This window comes from Hoplias malabaricus, chromosome 5 (assembly GCF_029633855.1).
Source record: "Hoplias malabaricus isolate fHopMal1 chromosome 5, fHopMal1.hap1, whole genome shotgun sequence".
NCBI classification, from domain to species: Eukaryota; Metazoa; Chordata; class Actinopteri; order Characiformes; family Erythrinidae; genus Hoplias; species Hoplias malabaricus.
This window is the reverse complement of record NC_089804.1, coordinates 33284160-33304518: the sequence shown is the minus strand read 5'-3', so window position 1 is coordinate 33304518 and position 20359 is coordinate 33284160. Positions and strand designations below refer to the sequence as shown.

At 42.1% G+C, this 20359-nt stretch overlaps 1 protein-coding gene across 1 annotated transcript in view; it reads left to right on the top strand.

Annotated features, from left to right (window-relative positions):
* The window catches only part of celsr2 (cadherin, EGF LAG seven-pass G-type receptor 2), a 90659-nt gene that overhangs the window by 55010 nt on the left and 15290 nt on the right, over positions 1-20359 (top strand). Inside the window, exons 5-12 of the mRNA XM_066670256.1 lie at positions 2344-2459; positions 3838-3926; positions 10219-10376; positions 11175-11338; positions 11591-11716; positions 15616-15782; positions 19745-19933; positions 20080-20190. Coding sequence (XP_066526353.1) covers positions 2344-2459; positions 3838-3926; positions 10219-10376; positions 11175-11338; positions 11591-11716; positions 15616-15782; positions 19745-19933; positions 20080-20190 — 1120 coding nt within the window. The remainder of the gene's footprint in view (positions 1-2343; positions 2460-3837; positions 3927-10218; positions 10377-11174; positions 11339-11590; positions 11717-15615; positions 15783-19744; positions 19934-20079; positions 20191-20359) is intronic.

Genomic DNA, 20359 nt, shown 5'->3' with positions numbered 1-20359 from the left:
CCTCCAATAAGAGTGTCTGGATTAGCATGCTATTATCATATGAAAATCAATGGGTGGGCCATCAAGGGCCTGAGGCTCAGAGAGAGACGTGCCTCATTTTACTTATCTTTCTATAACAAGCTAAAACAAAATTTATTTTCAACCTCCATATTTTTGAAAAGTAGACATTTCAAGGTTTCAGGGGGTATGTTTATTATTTTTCTAGGACAAAAACTCACTGTGTTGAGTTTGTGTTTTGGCACCAGTTCTGCTCCAGAGGGTTAAAGGAAAATATTAATAATGATTAATAAAGTGAGAGAGACATTATATATAACCGATTAAGATATGTACAGAATGATGAATATATTGTATAATATATGTTTATAAAAAAGTATAAGAATGTAAGTATGACGCTGCATTTATCAAGTATTTGTCGTATTTTAATTCAATTAAATCAATTAATTAAACTGTTTCAAAGAAGTACACTATTTATTTACACATTTATTTATACTTGGTCTTGCACGCACTTTCACCCTCTCTTGCCATTTTGCACAGCTTTTGTCATAAACGGCCCATCATATGAGGGCTAGGGCTAGGGCTAGGGCTGTAATCAGAGACGTAGCACCAGGAAGTCCAAAATGCTTAGTGGTCATGTGATTCATGCAGGCTCAAAAAAGTTCCAGGAAGCTCTAAGCAGCCAATTGAAATGCATAGGGTCAGGGAGAGAAACCGTGCATTTTTGGTTGTGGTTACATATATTCTTAAAAGAAAAAAGGGTGTGTTCCCGCCTTGCACCCAGTAATTCCGGGTTGGCTTCGGACCCACCACGTCCCTTAATTGGATAAGCAGTTACAGAAAATGAATGAATGTAATATGTGAGTGGGGAAGGGCTGCTGTCAGAAGGAGAGGTGTAGGGGCTGCTGTAATATGTGAGTGGGGAGGGGTCCTGGTGGACTGCCCTGCTTCAGTGGCAGTGGAAGAGCACTTCTCTCTCTCAGCTAACTTTTTCAAGGCTGGTTTCTGATCCCTGGACCATTATAATACCATTTTTGTACAAATTGACAGTAAATTTGGGAGTTGTGTCTAAATAGAGTTGTCTCATGGTTTTGTTCCAGCCATTGTGTGTTTTTTCATGCTGGATCCTATGGTTGTGTGCCAGTCGTTTAGGTCGTTGGTTTAGAATATTAGGTCGACTTTTGTTTGTCTATCAGTTAAGATAGTTTCAGAGTTTCAGAACAGCCTCTGAGCAGCTTGGTTTTAAACCTTCTGCAGGCAGTATTGGTATTGACTGACACAGGGTAGCTGATGGCCTGGCTGCTGAGGCTCCGCCTCTCTGGCTGTTTAAATGCATCCATTTCTAACTGACACAGAGTGGCGGTGGCTGCAGCTGCTTTAGCTTCTGTGCTGACTGAGGCTTATTTCCACAAAAATAAGGGCTTACCTTCTTTTAAAATCTCCTTTAAATTTCTTCTTTTTCTGTTTAATTTTCGGATGTAATTTTTGCTGCCAATCCTGCTGATTTTTGGCGTTAGTGTTAGTTGTTTTCACTCTCTCAGTAAGATGGGGTTTCTTCTGTCTGTTCTTAGAATAAAAAAAGTTTTCTGATGTGTCATTTCTGATATCCTCTTAACTTTAGGATTTTGATAAATATGTTTTCTCTCTTTATATCGAACTCCCAACCAAAAAAATATTGAGTTTATTTAGAGCACATTCTTTGGTGGGTCGAACCTGTGTATACACTTGAATGGCATTTTTTATTAAAACCCTCCTTTTTAATTACACTCACAGTTTTGCTTCCTCTCTCTCTCTCTCTCTCTCTCTCTCTCTCTCTCTCTCTCTCTCTCTCTCTGATTTTCCTCTCTCTCATTTTCCTCTCTCTTTGAAGGTGGGATTGAGGGGGAATCCTGTGTGTGTGTGTGTGTGTGTGTGTGTGCGTGTGTGTGTGTGTGCGTGCGCACGTGAATCATGTCTGACTCAGGTCATAATGCAATAAACTGGTAATGTTAATGCTAATCTCACATGCAGTGCAGTGTGTGTGGGTGTGTTTGTGTGTGTGTTTTGCTTTTAAGTATGTGGCAGAATGCAACCACACTCACACAGAGGATTAGCTTAATGCTAAAGTACACACACTGACTTTGTGATGTGTGTCTTGTGTGTATCATGTCTTTCACTGTCCTTTATTTAACTTTAGGATTAACGCAAGAACTCCATGAAAGGGGGAGTGGGGGCTTCAGGTGGCTAAGAGGCCGGACATGTCTGCTGATGATGCTCCAGTGAGGATGGAGGGTGTATGAGGGGTGGAGTGTGGTCAGTGAGGGTGGAGGCGGAGTACGTATGTAAATCAGTGCTGGTTTGTGTCCTTAGGTTTGCCACAGCAGAAGCAGACGGCCTGCTGTTGTATAACGGACGTTTTAACGAAAAACACGACTTTCTGGCTTTGGAGATCATCAACCAGCAGATCCAGCTCACCTTCTCCGCAGGTACAAGACACCCTCTACTGGACTCCACTGCACATGACGGGACTCTACTGGATACAACTGGACTCTACTGCACACAGCTGGACTCTGTTGGACTCTAATGGACACGACTAGACTCTGCTGGCCTCTAATGGACATGACTAGACTCTACTGGACACAACTAGACTCTGCTGGCCTCTAATGGACACGACTAGAGTCTGCTGGACTCTACTGGACATGACTAGACTCTGCTGGACTCTACTGGACAAGACTAGACTCTGCTGGACTCTACTGGACACGACTAGACTCTGCTGGACTCTAATAGACTCTACTGGTCTCTACTTGACTTTACTGGACTCTACTTTCTGTTTGGTTCCCTGTTGGTTTTCTACTCCCACATCTCCCCCTGAAATGCATCCGGTGTTGTCTCAAAACCCCATCCCTAATGGGAACAGCGGGCTTTGGAAACCACAACAACAGCGGTGGTAACGTTAAGCATTGTTTACTCATCGTGTAATGGTGTGTTGTTTTTTGTTATTGTTGTTTGGGACTGAACACAGCTCTGTCATCAGGTTAGACAGATTAGTACAGTTTGTTCCTTCCATGTTGCAGCATCAAGCTGTCACTGGATTCTTTCGTCAGGCCTGATCCAAGGAGCATTTGAACCCCTTCAAAAGACCACAGGGTAATTTTATGAGCTGCCATTGTGTGTCTGACAAAAACAATTGTGATCTCTGCTGTAACTGGAGATTTTACAGATGGAGATTTGTGCTGGACGTCTGCATTGTGTGACGTCCAGAGTGACAACTCTCTCTGGAAAATGAGTGATCTACACCCACAGCTTGCTCGGAACCCATAGAGAGCAAGGACTGAAAATGTACCCGATGGAGAAACAGAAGAGATGAGCAGAGTACAGACCAGTGGAAAAGTGGTATTTGATGCAGTGGTGGGGCTGTGGATGGATTCTGATTCCTCTGTGAAGTGGACACTGCTGGAGACCAGTCCCCTGTCCACTAGTGTCTACATCACTATTTTTCCTTGATGCTGTGTGCTTTGCAGAATTAAATGCACTAATATTAAGAAGGAGCAGCTCTGCTTTAGGATCAAACACCAATAAATACAAACATTTAACCCACATCTGGTAGTGATCACACACACACACACACACACACACACACACACACACACACACAGATCAGCAGGCTGCCACCTCAGTGCCCAGGGAGCAGTTGGGCGTTAGGTGCTTTGCTTAAGGGCACTTCAGGCATGAATGCTGAAGAAGGAGAAATCACTCTTCATTCACTCCCCATGCCCCATCTTTCTTGCCATTTCTGGAAATTGAGCTTCCAAGATCACCAGACTGCCCCCATCCAGATGATATCTAACACTTTGGTCCCTACAGGTGAATCCAAGACGACCGTATCCCCGTTTGTCCAGGGAGGGGTCAGCGACGGGCAGTGGCACAGCGTTCACATTCACTACTACAACAAGGTGAGTGATTAGAAGGACACACGTGATTAGAAGGACACACGCATGTGCAGGTTTTTGGATGCCTCTGGTTAATGAGCTGAACATAATGTTAGATTAAATCAAATCAGATTTACACAGAGCTCTGTGTTCAGTGGAGAACCAAACCTAACACTAACCATAAACCTAACCCTAACTCTAGCTCCAGCCCTAGCTCTAGCCTTAGCTCTTCTACAGCTCTAAACAAAAAGATTCAGTGAATCACTGAGTGTCAGAGTCACCCTCATTCCATTCGATTCAATTAGATTTTTTGGATTGAAGGGTACAGTTCAGTCCATACCTGGAGGCAAATTTGATTCTAAACACATAAATTTCAGTAAACCCTCATTTCATGTGAATTCAGATCATGTGGGTTTGAAGAGCCATAGAGCTGCTGCATTTCCCATACAGCCATGAGTTTTCAGAGCTTCTGACAAAGACTTTCTTTCTGGCCATGAGGAGCATCAATTGAGTCATAACTTTTTTATGCCATAATCAAATCACCTGCAGTTTTGCCCCAGTGTTGTCCTGTGAAACAGATGTGTTCTCTAGCATGGATTCTCTGTGTTTAAAAAACAATGGCCCCAAAGTACAGCAGCAATGATGCTAGTATCTCTGCAAATTCTGAGAAAGTTTGTAAGATGTCTATAATATTTATATCTTGGACATATACACATATATACAGGGTCCAGCATTGCACGTAAAATTGTCACATGGCGTATCTGGGTACATATCGGGTGCATATTGACACTGAAAGTGAGGGACTGTTGTACTGATGCCAGGTGGAGATATTGATCTGAAGATGTTGGTTTTTAAAAATAGAATTAATTTAAATCTAATAATTTACTCATGAACTCAAAAAGATGTGTGGTGTCTATATTCCACTACTGTGAATAGCTTTACTCTCTGGTTATACAGTGGCAAGAAAAAGTATGTGAACCCTTTGGAATTTCATAGTTTTCTATGTAAATTTGTTATAAAATATAGTCTGAGCTTCATCCAAGGTATTGAGAAATGTAGTGTGCCTAAAATAATAACCCAAAGAAAAAATATGATCTTGCATATTGCATATTTCATCCCCTTGGTAGCAAAAACCTCAACCAGGCGCGTCCTGTGCATCGTTCAGAAGGAATTTTAGCTTATTCGTTCGGATAGAACTGCTTTAGCTCTGTCATATTCCATGGAAGCCTCATGTGTACGGCTCTCTTCAAGTCAATCCATATCATCTCATTGGAGATCCAATGGCCACTCCAAAAGGTGGATTTTGTTTTTCATAAGCCGTTCTGTTGTGGACTTGTTCAGTGTTTTGGGTCGTTGTCCTGTTGCATCACCCAACTTGTGTAGAGTTTCAGCTGATGTACAGACACTCTCACATTATTCTGTAGAATTCCTCTTCCTCTCAATGACTGTAAGTTGGCCAGGCACTGATGCAGCAAAGCAGGCCCAAACCATGTTGTTCCCTCCACCATACTTTATGGTTGGGATGATATTTTCATGGTGATGTGCAGTGCCTTTTTTACACCAGATGTAGCGCTGTGTTTTCTTTCCCAATCTTAGTTTAATCTGTCCAGAAAGCATTTTGTCAGTATTGTTGTGGAATTCGGACATGCAGCAATGTTTTTTAGTAAGCAATGGCTTCCCTTGTGATGTCCTGCCATAGACACCCTGTTTGTTCAAGGTTTTATGGACTGTAGACTCATGAACACAAATGTTAGCCTGTACCAATGATGACTTTAAATCTTTGGCTGTCACTCTGGGTTGTTTCATTATCTCACTGATTAGTCTTCCTTGTGCTTTTGGGGTCATTTTGTCTGGGCGCCCACTTCTTGGCAAAGTAGCCACGTTTCCAAATTGTCCCCATTTGTGGATTGTTTGCCTTACTGTAAATTGGTGGATTTCTAAACTATTTGAAATCACTTTGTAACACTTTCCAGCTTCATGTAAATCACCAATTTTTGAAAGCTCTTTTTGGCGAGGCTTGTCCCACATACGCATATCCTCCTTGTTTGAGTGTTTTTTATCCATCAAAGCAGCTCTAGTCCACACCTCCAAATTATTTTTATTAAGGTATTCTAACACCTGACTCTGCTAATCTTTTTTAAGGTTAGGATTCATATACCTTATCCATTAAAACTATGAGGTTTTCATGGTTGTTCTCATTGAAGACCTGCATTTTAAATTTTTCTTGTTTTTTTTTTTCTTAATGATTATTTTAGGCACAATATATTTGTCAATACCATTGACTTGAATGAGGATCAGATCACATTTATGCAGAAAAACACGAAATTCCAAAATATTCACATACTTGTTCTTGCCACTGTATGTGTGTGTATTCAGTGTGTTTTAAATATTAGCTGAATCAAATGAATAGAATCGAGTTAAACAATTTTTTTCATGATTCACTGAATCAATTTCTGTTTAATCATTTGAATAAAGCTCTGCTGTGAACTTGGACCTCACAGAACAAATATATGTTCTTTATAGAGTCTTTATTTCCATATCAATCAGTGCAGACAGAAACTCTTCTCTCTCTCTCACACACACGCACACACACACACACACACAGAGCTCACAGGATGTGACATTTCATTCCATTCAGGAAGTCACTTTGCATCAGAATGCTGTTGCTGGGCGACCACTCTCCCAACCCCGAGGGTGTGCATTCAATTCAGTGTGAATGATAACAGAGGCATGTGGAGTGCCCACAAACACACACATGCGCACACACACCACTTTCACACACCAGTGCTGGACCTGGAGGACTTCCCCAGTTGTAAGTTGGAAAAAATGCGTAAGGAACATAAATTCTTAAAGTTTAAAGACTTAATTTTTCAAAACATCAGTCAAATCAACCTCTCATCTGAAGTCGTGATAGTGGATCCTCATATGTAGTGTACAGATGGAGTTTTCCGTGTTAGTCTTGTTCTCGCATCTGGAAATGTTGTTCAGGCAGGGATGGAGTCTATGAAGCACAGCCCAAATTCACTGTGAATTCTCCGGAACATTCCCGGCTCTGTTCACACTGCCATTACCCGGACTCTTGGTGTCTCTTAACCCACCCTTGTGCCTCTGTGATGATGTTCTGGATGGAGTCTGGGCAGATGAGGGGCTGAGTGAGGTTCTGGAGATGGATGTACAGGAATTATTAAGGTCACGGTTGATGGGGTTTGTGTCTCTTGTGCCATAGTAAAGAAAGCCAGGTTTGGACTTGACTGGTCATGCACTCTATGGAAGAATTTAATGTGGCTCACAATCAAATTTGGAGCATAAAAAATGTTTGTTCTTACAGAATTCAACTCTGGTGCTACTCGTTCTTCAACGTGCTGTTAAAGTCTCCTCTGACCCAATGTGGCTTGTATGGCTAATGGATGCAGCTTTACAGGCCAAGTTCGATCGGTATGTGTCCTTTCTGCAGCCCTGATCCAGCCTGGAGCCACTGAGGCCTGTCTTTAAAGATCTGGGAATATCTTTAATGGCCTTTATGGTGTAGTTTAATGGGCTTTAGTGAAGCAGAGGCCCCAGAGCTGACCTATATGTTCCAGGACGGTCTCAGTCTTCAGTCCTCTCTGAGGCATCCTCACGGCAATGGAGCTTCCTGGAGGATCTCTGTGTGTGTGTGTGTGTGTGTGCGCGCGTCTGTGTATGCATGTGCGTGACAGCAGTGAATGGTAGTGCTGAATACCCCGAAGCAATAAACACAAGAAACATTCACCCATAGAACACACACACGCTCCCTCTTCCATGCTATTGTATATTTATTACCCTACATAAGTCCTAATTTCTTCACTTTTAGGAGATATTTCTGAGGAGATTACATGTAAAACAATCCCAACTCGGAGCTCAGAGAAAATTGGATCCTGAAGACCCTCCCCCAAAAACTAACCCCATCAGACAGCTTTAAGTGGTCTGACCACATCCACAGCTCTGTGTCTGTTCTTTTGCTGTGACAAGAACATCTCAACACTGTGGGTTTGAAAGGACGTGGAAAAGGCAGTAGATACAAAAGAAGAGTGTTGACACTGGAACAGAGAAAGTGAGATGAGAACTGGCTCAGGCTCTTGCTGTTTGCCTTGATGATTGAGTCAATCATATGATTCACACTGTTTTCTCTCTCTCTGTCTCTGTGTGTGTGTGTGTGTGTGAGAGAGAGAGAGAGAGAAAGAGAGAGAGAGAGGTGATACTCTGTCACTCAGCAATTTCTAAGTAAATATATAAACACACAAACTATCACTCACACACACGTACCATTTATTTAAAAAAAAACGCAGAATAACATCTTCAGAAAATCAGGGACCAAGTGTGTGAAAGTGTTAGAGACTGTGTGTGTGTGTGTGTGTGTGTGTGTGTGTGTGTGTGAGATTGTCAGCCTTGTGCCTGGGTTTTTGTGCTCTCCTGGCTTCAGAACCCGACCCTGTCTCTCTGAGTTGAGCATTAGTGAAGCGTCCGAGTTGAGAATGGAGCTGAGACAGTGAGATTAGTCACAGATCAGAAACGACTGAGCGCCGCTTGTTCCTCTCCCTCATTGGGCTGTAATTTGTATTTTAAAGTAAACAGCATCTTGTTTCCTTTGCCTTGTTTCTTTTCACTCGCTCCAAACTGGACTTAGACCTGGGATCTGGAAGCGTCTGATGATGGAGGTTCCCAAGTGAGGCGTCAGTAAAAAACACAGCACAGTTCAGAGGTGTGTGTTCCAGCTCTGTGAACGATTAGTCACCCCTGCCTTGTTTACACCAATGGTTGTTGTGCAGTGATTGGACATGGGAGCGTTTCCACAGTAACATGGGTCAGCATCGCTAGCGTTCATCTCTGCACTAACACATGACTTCTGATTTCAGGGTATATGTTAATATGAATCACAGTCTTTAAATCAGACTCTCAAACTACACATTTGACTCCACTGGCAGCAACAGAGCAGTGTGGTTAAAACCACATGAGAATAGTGTGCGTGTGTGTGTGTATATGCCCGTCTGTACACTAAACTTGAGATGAGACTAAGGGCCAAAACACATTTAACACAAGGACGCAAACACAAATGGTCTCTCTTCAAAATTGAGGGTGACTCAATGGCAGTTTATTTGTTTATTACCACAGCTGATTGTTGATTCACTGTAGAGGCAAGGTAACTTTATTAAAGAAGACCTATAATGAACTCCTAGATAAAGCTCTTTACAAATTTTCCACAAAAACTGTACAGCAGTTGTTCCCAAAGTGGTGGTGGTGGTTAGGGCGGGGGCCATTGCAAGTGTGTGAGAGCTAAACGTGCAGTAAATATGGGGGTGGGGGAGTGAAAGTGTGTGTGTGTGTGTGTGAGTGTGTGAGTGGGCGGGCGGGGGGGACGCGAAAATATTCTCGTCTACAAAATGGTGGCATAGCAGGAAACATTTGGGAACCACTGCTGTACAATATGTAGATAAAGAGAAAGCTTTATGAATCTAGTGGTTACTGGTGGTATTTCTACATGAGGTGACCATAGAAATAAAACTCTTCAATGTTAGATGACACTGTCAACTTGGATTCCTCATTCATTTGTATGGCTAGCTCTTAATTTGTACACTGAACAAGTCACGTTAGCAGTTAGGAACCGGCACTGGTCTGAGATGGTGTGCCAGTGACCCTGGGCTGATTTTTTTTTTTTTTTTTTTTGAGCTGCATTTACAGATGACGTGAGCATCCTGGTGATTTTAGTCTCTAAGCCCTTTTTCCATCATGTTGAAATGCACTCTGAATAAAATAAACCTTAAGACTGTGACTTTTACACCACTCTGAATGTCTCTGCTCCACTACCAGAGCAGCTGAACTCTCCAGAGTAGATCAGACACAGTGTAGATCAGACGCTCCACTCTTCTGTCCGGACACAATCATCCCCAGCGTGTGTATTTTTAGAGACTTACAGATGATATTTTTACACACAGCTGAAGGAGAACAAACACACTGCCGGACGCTTCGTGTGAGGAATTATAGTATATCTGCTGGAATTCATAACAGTAGAGATCTAAAAGGTCTATCAGCTATCAGAAAAGTATATTTAGATATGGATCTATATTTTAGCAGCCTTTAGCAGTGTCCAATTACTTGTGAACGTTTAGTGCACTGGTTATGGATCCTTTATTAGCAGCTGTCATCAATTTTGATTTTCTGATGGACCCTTTTTAGCAGCCAATGATCCCTTTTTAGCAGCCAAAAGGTTTGTGTATTTTCTGATTAATCCCTTTTTACCAGTTTCTTGATTTAATAATAAATAATGAATTTTTTAAAAATCTCTTTCTCTCTCTCTCAGCCCATTCTGAATCAGGCAGGTTTACCCCAGGGTCCATCAGATCAGAAGGTTGCTGTAGTAACAGTGGATAACTGTGATGCGCAAGTGGCTCTTCGGTTTGGTCACATGATCGGAAACTACTCATGCTCCGCCCAGGGCAGCCAATCAGGATCCAAGAAGTAAGTATGCACTCTTCAAAAGCTGTGTTAAAATTGCTCCTTACTTATTATTCCCTCACTCACTACATACTGCACTATTATTAAGTTGTTAAAACTAACTCGTGGCCAGTGTATTATGGGTGTATTATCCAGTCTCTGCTAAAGTACTTCGGTTGTACACTACTGGTGGTAAATTGTGGGATTGTTTGAGTGCGCTGAAAATTGAGCACTTGGTTTTCAGACACCACTGCAAAATGGCGTAACCCCAAAATAATGCGCTATATAGTAAACAGGGCACACTTGGATGCAGCAAAAGTTCTAGCACACTGTCATTTTGTAAACAAAGGTCAGCCATGTTTTTTTTTGAACAGAGACAGACCTTTAGACTCAAAACCTACCCCACTGCTGATGGGCGTTAAACCCCTCCAGTTAGCTATTAAACCCCTCCTGTGCTAATTATATAATTATAGTGATGAAAACGTATACACCAGTGATTAGCATTCTGCAAATTAGTAACTGAAGTTTATACACCACAATTAACACTGTGAACACTTTAAACCCACCAGTTAGGACTGTGATCACTTTAAACCAACCAGTTAGGACTGTGAACACTTTAAATCCACCAGTTAGGACTGTGAACATTTTAAACCCAAACGTTAGCACTGTGAAAAACATATTCCTAAAAGTAGCATAAGCTGCTCATAAGGGAAGAGCAGTCTATTAGCACTCTGCAAACTGTAGTAAAAAGGCTCATTTTATGATTTTCAAATGTTAGCTACAGTAGCATGCTTCTCCTGACTGAACTCTGTGTTTAATCAGATCTCTGGACCTGACGGGTCCTCTGCTGCTGGGCGGAGTCCCGAGGCTGCCCGAGGATTTCCCCGTCCAGAACAGGCAGTTTATTGGTTGCATGAAGGACCTTCACATAGACGACAAGTACATCGACATGGCCAGCTTCATCGCCAACAATGGCACATTGCCTGGTGAGGGAGCAGTGCAGGACCACAGCCCCACAGTCCTCACTGTTTCACTGGAACATTATTGTTTAAAAGGGCTTGTTCACGAAATTTGTCATGATATTGGCACTTTAATTTGTTCCTGGAGCATGAATGAGCCTGAAAAGTCCATGTTTAACCTGGTTTTGTGGTGGTTGTGGGTAACTGGGACAGTGTGTGTGTGTGTGTGTGTGAGAGTGTGAATATGTCCTACAATTAACCACACACCTCTTTTCCCAGGATGCTCAGCGAAGAGACAGTTCTGCATCAATAACCCGTGTCTGAATGGAGGAACCTGTGTGAATCTGTGGGGGTCTTTCAGGTGTGACTGCCCCCTGGGGTTCGGAGGACAACACTGTGAGAATGGTGAGTGGGTGTTGTAGGCTTGATATGTGTGGGTAAAATATTCTATGGCATAGGTAAATTACTCTGTGTATTAAACTCCTACAGTATGATTTGAAGGGGCTACATTGATATACACTGAATGGGTAAAGCTAAATTATCATGTGAATGACAGAGAGAGAGTGGGAGAATTTATTTTATTTATTTATTTATTTTTTTACTTTTAACACACCTACACATACAAGGCAATATTAACTCATTAATGCTGGTGCACTACAGTACACTATGAAGCGCATTTTAAAAAGCCACCCTCTCTGTCCCCAGAATTGGTGCATAAACACAAATAAAAATGAAATCATCACTTTCAAAACATGCTCTCACTTTTAAAAGCCTCTCTTACAATTTGTTCAACATCATAAGAGCAGTCCCACTCCTTATTCCAGTCTGCGCCATTGCTCTCATCACTCTGTGTTTCATAAAGATGAGTCACATCAAGTGTTTTCTTATTATATAATTCAGAACCTTTAGCTGTTTTGTCACAGTCCCTCAGAAAATTCACATTTAGGGTAGCAATCTTAAAACCTTTCATTAAAAGAAAGTCTAAAAAAACACATTCTATAAGAAAAACCAACCCAGTTAAGAGTAATCTAAACCTCAGCATGTCCACCCTCATTGTTACTCTCTCTTTTTAATTTGGTCAGTAACGTCTTTAAACGAAACAATTCCAGCTCAGTAAAGACACCTGCCTTCCTAAAGCGTGTAACGTCCTGTGGTCCTGTGGACCATCTGAGAAATGGTCAGTAACCGGCACCTCTCGTAGCCCTTTGGTGTGCCACAGGAAGGATTTAATTTCATCAACTGATCCAGTCGGTCCATCGTCAACCGGTACCGCCTCCTCCATTGATGCCAGTGCTCCAACCACCAGCACTTTAGCCTCAGGGGGGCCGTCTACAGTGGGTCCAGCCACTTGACATCCCATCAGTTCCCCCACTCGCACCTGTCTCTTTCCATTTATTGAGGCAAGCACAAACAAGGTGGAACAAGTCAGTCCACATCCGAAGCACTTAATATCAGAATCAGACGATACGAACACTGTATAATCAAACAGGCCACTCTCAGTGTAAAGACCCAGTCCAGCTTGTCAACTCCATTCTTTAGCACCATGTAGACTAGCCTCCGAAACGACACCAGGTGCTTAACTAAGGGGGATTTACATCCAAGGGGGATTTTTTCTGAAATAATTCAGTTATTTTTTCTGGGGGGAAACTAGTCTGCCGACCTGAGAGAGTTCTTTAGCAAGCAGTTCATCCTTGATAATTGTGGGGACGTTGGACAGGACAACTTTCTTGGCAGGGCTGCTCAGAGGGTGTACAGGTGTGAGCAGGTCTTGTAATACAATGCCATGTAGGACAAGTTCATTGGCTTTTTCCACAATGTTCAGGAACAAAACAATGGCATTGTTCATCCTTGAGGCGGACACTATATTACTATGTCCAGCCACCTTTTCCACCGCCAGACAGCATTCCTCCATGCTCACTTTACAGTCCACTTTCAACTCTCGTAGAATGTGCTGGTCTGAGCCACCATGCTTACAGCCTCCGTCTGAGGTGGACGTCTCACGAGCAGAAGCTCTGCATCCATCCTTACTCACGATAAGGATGGATAAGATAATGAATCTCTCTCTACTCAGAGAGAGCAAAAGCAGAAAAAATTCAGACAAAAGTATTCATACCCCATTTGAAATAATTATTTCCTGAAGAATTATACTCACATAAAATCAAGCCACTAATGAGACTTCATGACGCAGTGAATCATTTGCTAAAGAATCACAGTTTAATCAAATTGCTGTAAAATAATTAACTGAATCACTTCAACTAAGTTAAACATACAGGAAAAATATAAGACCTCCTCTGGGCCCTTAATCATTTTCAAAAGAGTTATGACTCGTGAGAATTAAGAGAATTAATTAATCATTTGCTGAAGAACCAAACTGAACTGAACTTAATCGAAACTGAACTGAATCTAATCTTTCTGTGTGAATCCAGTGTCATTAGTGTTCAGTTTCTTTCATTCTCTCCACAAACAGATTGAAAGGAATAAAATGTATTAGCTTTTTTGTCTCCTGAGCACCCCCTATCTGCTGCTGAGTGTAATTCACATTTACACATCTTACTCGCTTGCTCACTCACAAACACTACCGGCTCTTGGGGTTTCTGCTAACACACACTCTCCCTGTCTGTCACAGACAAACACATACCCCACCTCTCTCTCTCTCTCTCTCTCTCTCTCTCTCTCACTCACTCACTCACCCACTTACTCACCAAGTGATGTTTACATAAGTCGCAAAAGACTGTCTGGCCTTCAGCTGATGTTGAGCCGAGGGAATGTGTGTAATCGAATAAAATAATGTTGGCTACATGATAAAACCCACATATCACCACATAATACACACTGAACCATGTTATTACAACCATAAAGTGTTACTTTTGTGGTAGTCCAGCTGTTATAACCACAGCAACAGCCAGAAAAGCACTTATTAGCAGAATCGATTTCTAACACTATATCCAGCTTAAGTTAACAACACAAAGTGTAACTAGCCATTTAACCCACACAGCAACTGGAGAAAAGCACTTATTGCCAGAATCAATGTCTAACGCAAAAAAAGTGAGCTTATCCAGCTAAAATTAGCAGCTGCAAGCCCTTGCTCACTGCTCAGTAATTCTCAAAAAATTGATTATACCACAAAACTTTTGTTTTCGTCAACAAAACTTATCACTAACTAACATCGCAACACATGAAAAAGGGCAACAAGTACTTACTGCTCCAGTTTGTGTCCTCATGTCTGTTTCAGCTCACTCTACTCTGTAAATTCAGTCCAGTATTAACTTTTGTATGGCTGCTCATTTTCTCTCTCTCCCTCTCTCTGCAATATAATCTCCGTAATAGGGAATACCAAGCTAGATTTTTCTTGTAGCTAGGTAACCAACCACCCACAAGATTTGTGCCATAAAGCATTACTCATTTCTTGTGAGAGTCCTCCTCCCCGTGATCCAGAAGTTTCTTAGTGCAGTAAACCAACAGAGGACACTGCGTAAAAGTCACAGAGGCCCCATTCTCCCTATTACAGAACACTGAAACATCACAATGTTAATTTACAAGTTGTAATTTTAACATAGTGTTCCTTTAACAGGTTCCTGCGTTCAACGTGTGTGTGTGTGTGTGTGTGTGTGTGTGTGTGTGTGTGTGTGTGTGTGTGTGTGTGTGTGTGTGTGTGTGTGTGTGTGTGTGAAAATGAAAGGCAGATATATACTTCTGCGTTGACTTGACACAGAGACTATGCTAGAGCCCTACGCCTTTACGAGCGTTTATACTTCTGCGTTGTTGTTATTACACCACCACACCACTAGTGCTAAATCTCAAAAGCTTCCCTTTCAGTTATTTTTTTCCTGGAGACCTCCATATTTATCCTTTGTTCACAATTTCCTGAAGTCCACACCATGTTTGAGGAAACATCTGGCTGTGAATGTGCTGCTGTCTGTGTCTCTGTGTGTGGAAGAGAGGAGTTAATGTTTCTGTACTTCAGTTTTGCATAAACAATGTCTTTCCGACTTCTGACCAATCACAGACATGCGTTGACGCAACACATAATTTCGTTTCTGGAGAGGCGTGCATCAGGCTACGCCGTAGGCTATGGCAGCGTAGGGTCGACACAGAAGTATAAATTGGACTTAAGACAGTATGTGGAAACATTGTAAACACACACACCTTGGCTGTGTGAGATGCTAATGTGGAGTGTAGTGAAGCCTTAATGTGTGGGTGGAAGGGATTCTGTAAAAAGAGGAAGAGATTATACATCCCAACTTTATCCCTCTTTCTTCTCCGCTCCCTCTAATTCTCTCCATCCTACTTGCTGTTTTTTGCAGTGATGCCCAACCCTCAGCGTTTCCAAGGTAATGGACTGTTGTTATGGAGTAACCTGGCTGCCGTAGTAACCATTCCCTGTCACCTGGAGCTGATGTTCCGCACCCGGCAACCAACCTCCACCATCCTCCACCTAGTGACCAGCCAGCATCACAACTTTACCGTCCAGGTACACACACACCTCACAGCATCACAACTTTACCGTCCAGGTAAACACACACCTCACAGCATCACAACTTTAACAATATACCTCAGTGTGCCAGAATTCAGTGCACCTGAATGGTATTAGAACGCCTCCTGCTGGTTCCAGGTGAATAGCATTTTTACTTGTAAAGAACAACACATTTAAACTCCAGCAGACTGGTGGAAACCGCAGTGTGGGTGAGGGACGTGTTACTCACAGTGTCGGTGAGGGTTAAAATTACAGTTTCAAATATTCCGTCTTTTATTCTGAACTTGGATATTGAGCGTGAACTTTCCCATGTCGGTAAGATGGCCAGTGGAATTAGGATGATTAGGAGGGCATTTATGAGGTGGTGCATGAATGTCTACAGACTGATCTGCTCCCTACTAGCTGCCTGAGAGCAGTGTTGTCCCTTCTACCCAAAAAATTAGATCTTGGTCTTTTATAGAACCTACTTCACTACTGTGCTTGGACTACAAAATATTGTCAAAATTAGGATTGGGCGGTATAACGATAATACCTTATACTTTGGTATTTAAAGGAGCAATCTGTAATATTGACACCAAGCATTTAAAATTGGAACTATAATATAGTTTCAAAACAGTGGAGTGAAAGGTCTGCCTCCTCCCCCTCCTCCCCAGAAGTGAAGCTTGAACAGGTTGCCAGTTTGAGGAAAACTGAACGAACAAGCAAGAGACAAGTTTAAGAACTTGGGCAATAATAGCTAAGAGTGTGCCCTAATCAATATATTTACACAGAAATGTGTTCATCGTTCCATTAAAACATCTAACTACGTAAAAATTGAACACGCAGCTGCCATTTCCCCGATTTTACAAGTCTTTACTTTCTTTGTACTCACTGGTCATGGAGATTTTTAGAAGGGCAATGTGTCTTTTTGGGTCCGGTAAATGTGATTACAGGTATATGGCTTTATCCTCTATATATGTTTGTTTTGAGTCTCAATTGGCTAAAAAATTTGCTGTGATGTGTTAAACCACAAGTGCCTTATTTCGCTTATTTTTGAACTTTTCTGTTCCTCCAGCACCAGTCACTGAAATTTGCTCTCTCCGAAATGGGTTCTGTTTGGCTGTTTTTAGATAAATTTCCCCCACCCATCCCTAGTCAAAGTGCTTGGCTAATACACTGAAATGTGGTTTAGACACTGATTTTTTAAAGGTGAAACATACTGTGTACCAATGCTCGTGGTGAACAACTTAGCTGCCTCCACCACATTGTGGCACAAGCTGATGGTTTTGAAACCACCTGCAGAGCTGAGGAAAAGATACAGAGGAAAATAGTAGATTGTTTTTGGAGTGGACAGCACTGGAACCGAGTGGCTGTTTTTTTTTTTTTGCCCAGTTACGGAAGGAGTACAGGGCCTAAAGAGACTGCTCTACGAGCAAGATCTGCCATGGACTCAGATAGCTAATAAAACCCTTCACCAGGATTGGGACCTGAAATACAGTATTCTGCTGTTCTGGATCAGACTGGCCGAGGTCAGCTCTGACTCGCCTTTACAGATCACTTCTCTGGGTCTGGAACACGGTCTTTGAAGTTTCCAGGGTGGTTAAAAACACAGGAGAGTGGATCTAGGAAGAGCCGCTGTTGCTGAAGAACCACTGATACAGACCAGACTCTTGTCCTCAGTGAATTTGCAAGCCAGCATCATGTGGAAGGGGTGCACTAAGCTGGGAAACCTAATGAATTTTCATTCATACATTCATTCATTATCTGTAACCTCGTATCCAGTTTAGGGTCAGCTGCAGACCTCACAGAGGTGACTGGACTACAGTCGTCCAGGGTGGCCTCTCATCTGCTGGAGGAGGTGAACAGGACCTGCAGGCAAGAGGTCACCCTGCCCCTTAGGTAACAGTCAAAATGGTAATTTGGGAGGACTTGGAGGAGAAGGCAGGAGTCCCGGCAGGATCCCTACTTCTAATCCCTGGACTGGGACAGTTTGTAGCAGCCCTGAGAAAGGCCTTATATGACACCAGGGAGCAGTGTGGATCTTGAGCAGATGCCAAAAGGCCTAATGGCAGGGAGGATAAGAGTAGCGTATGAGAAATTTTGACTGGTTGGTCATATGGAGAACCTTACGGGCATGTGCTTTGTTCTGTTGGTAGTCACTCTCAGCTGACGATGAAGATTTGATCTTTGTTTGGTGTATGTTTTATTGTGAATTACTGTGAACTGGTGAAAGGTGAACTAATGGCATAAATAAAGTTCTGTTTAATTATTTCTCTCACACTCTGTCTCTCAGTTTCAGTTCAGTTTGATTTATTGACATGACAAATTCACACATTTATTTTTATTGTCAAAGCATTCATACATTATAAATAGATCAATTATATATACACACACACACACACACACAGTGGTGTGAAAGTTTTTGCCCCCTTCATGATTTCATTTTTTTTTCATGTCACTCTTAATTGTTTCAAATCATCAAATTAATTTAAACAAAAATAAACACAAAATGCAGTTTTTAAATGAAGGTTTTTATTAATAAGAGAGAAAAATCCAAACCTACATGGCCCTGTGTGAAAAAGTGTTTGCCTCCTAAACCTAATAACTGTTTGGGCCACCCTTAGCAGCCACAACTGCAATTAAGCGTTTGCGGTAACTTGCAATGAGTCTTTTACAGTGCTGTCGAGGAATTTCAGCCCACTCATCTTTGCTGAATTGTTGTAAATCAGTCACATTGGAGGGTTTTCAAGCATGAACTGCCTTTTTATGGTCATGCCACAGCATCTCAATAGGATTCAGGTCAGGACTTTGTCTAGGCCACTCCAAAGTCTTCACTTTGTTTTTCTTCAGCCATTCAGTGGTGGACTTGCTGGTGTGTTGTGGATCATTGTCCTGCTGCAGAACCCAAGTTCGTTTCAGCTTGAGGTCACGAACAGACGGATGGATATTGTCCTTCAGGATTTTTTGGTAGACAGCGGAATTCATGGTTCCATTTATCACAGCAAGTCTTCCAGGTCCTGAAGCAGCAAAACAGCTCCAGACCGTCACACTACCACCACCATATTTTACTGTAGGTATGATGTTCTTTTTCTGAAATGCGGTGTTACTTTTACACCAGATGTAATGGGACACACACCTTCCAAAAAGTTCAACTTTTATCTTGTCAGTCCAGATGTTTTCTGGCAAAATTGAGACGAGCCTTAATGTTCTTTTTGCTCAGCAGTGGTTTTTGTCTTGGCACTCTGCCATGCAGGCCATTTTTGCCCACTTTTTCACACAGGACCATGTAGGTTTTTCTCCCTTAATAATAAAAACCTTCATTTAAAAACTGCATTTTGTTTTGTCTTTGACTAATATTAAAATTTGTTTGATGATCTGAAACACTTTTTCACACCACTGTATATGTGCATGTGAGTATATAGTCTTCTCTCTGGGTCCAGGACTGTTTAAACCTGCCATTCTCAATGACCAGGCTGTGGTCACACTGTCTGTATTTGGAGAGGAGCTGTCTCTGCTTTGCATCTCAGACAGTAATTAGATACAGGGCCAGGGTGTATTCGTGTTTTAAGTTCAGAAAGCAGTTGAGTCTGTTTTGGGAATGACCTTGGTTTGTCCAGTGTTCCAGATAAGTGTTTGTAGTGTTTAATACTGTGGGTTACTCTGATTGGTGTTTGGGAAGCAGTGCTGGTGAGAGAGTTGGAGTTATCAGGGGTCAGTGCGTTGGTTCTTCTTAGTCTCTGGACCAGCTGACATGGGACTCTTTTCAGGGTTCAGCTCTTGGGATCGGAGTGCCTGAAACAGCAGGCTTGTTATGGGACTTGATTTTAAGTGCATCCAGAATTGAAGAGTTCTCTTTTCAAAAAATATATTGTTAATGGGAATCGCCCTAATTCTCTCTCTCTCTCTCTCTCTCTCTCTCTCTCTCTCTCTCTCTCTCTCTCTTCTCTCTCTCTCTCTCTCTCTCTCTCTCTCTCCCTCAGCTGAGGGATGGCAGTGTGGTGATGATGATGCTCCACGGTGAAGACTCTGCTGTTTCTCAGGTGGAGGATGTGAAAGTGAATAATGGAGAGTGGCATCACCTGCGAGTGGAATTAAGGGGGCCAGCAGGGGGCACTGCCAGCTCTCAGGAGAACACAGCAGTATTGACCATTGACTATGGACTCTACACGGTGAGAGAAACACACACACACACATTAGTATCACGTTTATCACGCGGTCCAGTATTCGCTGTATACGGCTGGGTCCAGATATGTAATGTGTTTTTCTATATATATATATATATTGTGTGTGTGTGTGTGTGTGTGTGTGTGTGTAGTCCTCTATGGAGGTGGACAGCAGACTGAAAGGGGTGAAGCTGAAGAGTCTGAGTGTTGGTGGCATTGCTGTGGGCAACAGCGTGCTGCATGGTTTCCACGGCTGTGTCCAGGTAGAGTTCGATTTCAAGTTTAAGATTTGCTTTATTGACATGACAAAATTACACTGGTAAGAAAAAAAGAAATATAAAAAAGTTGTATTAATTAAAACTTTTTATTAAAGTTTTATTATTAAATGCATTAAAATATACTGTATGAAAAAAGAACGAAATAGTAAACAGA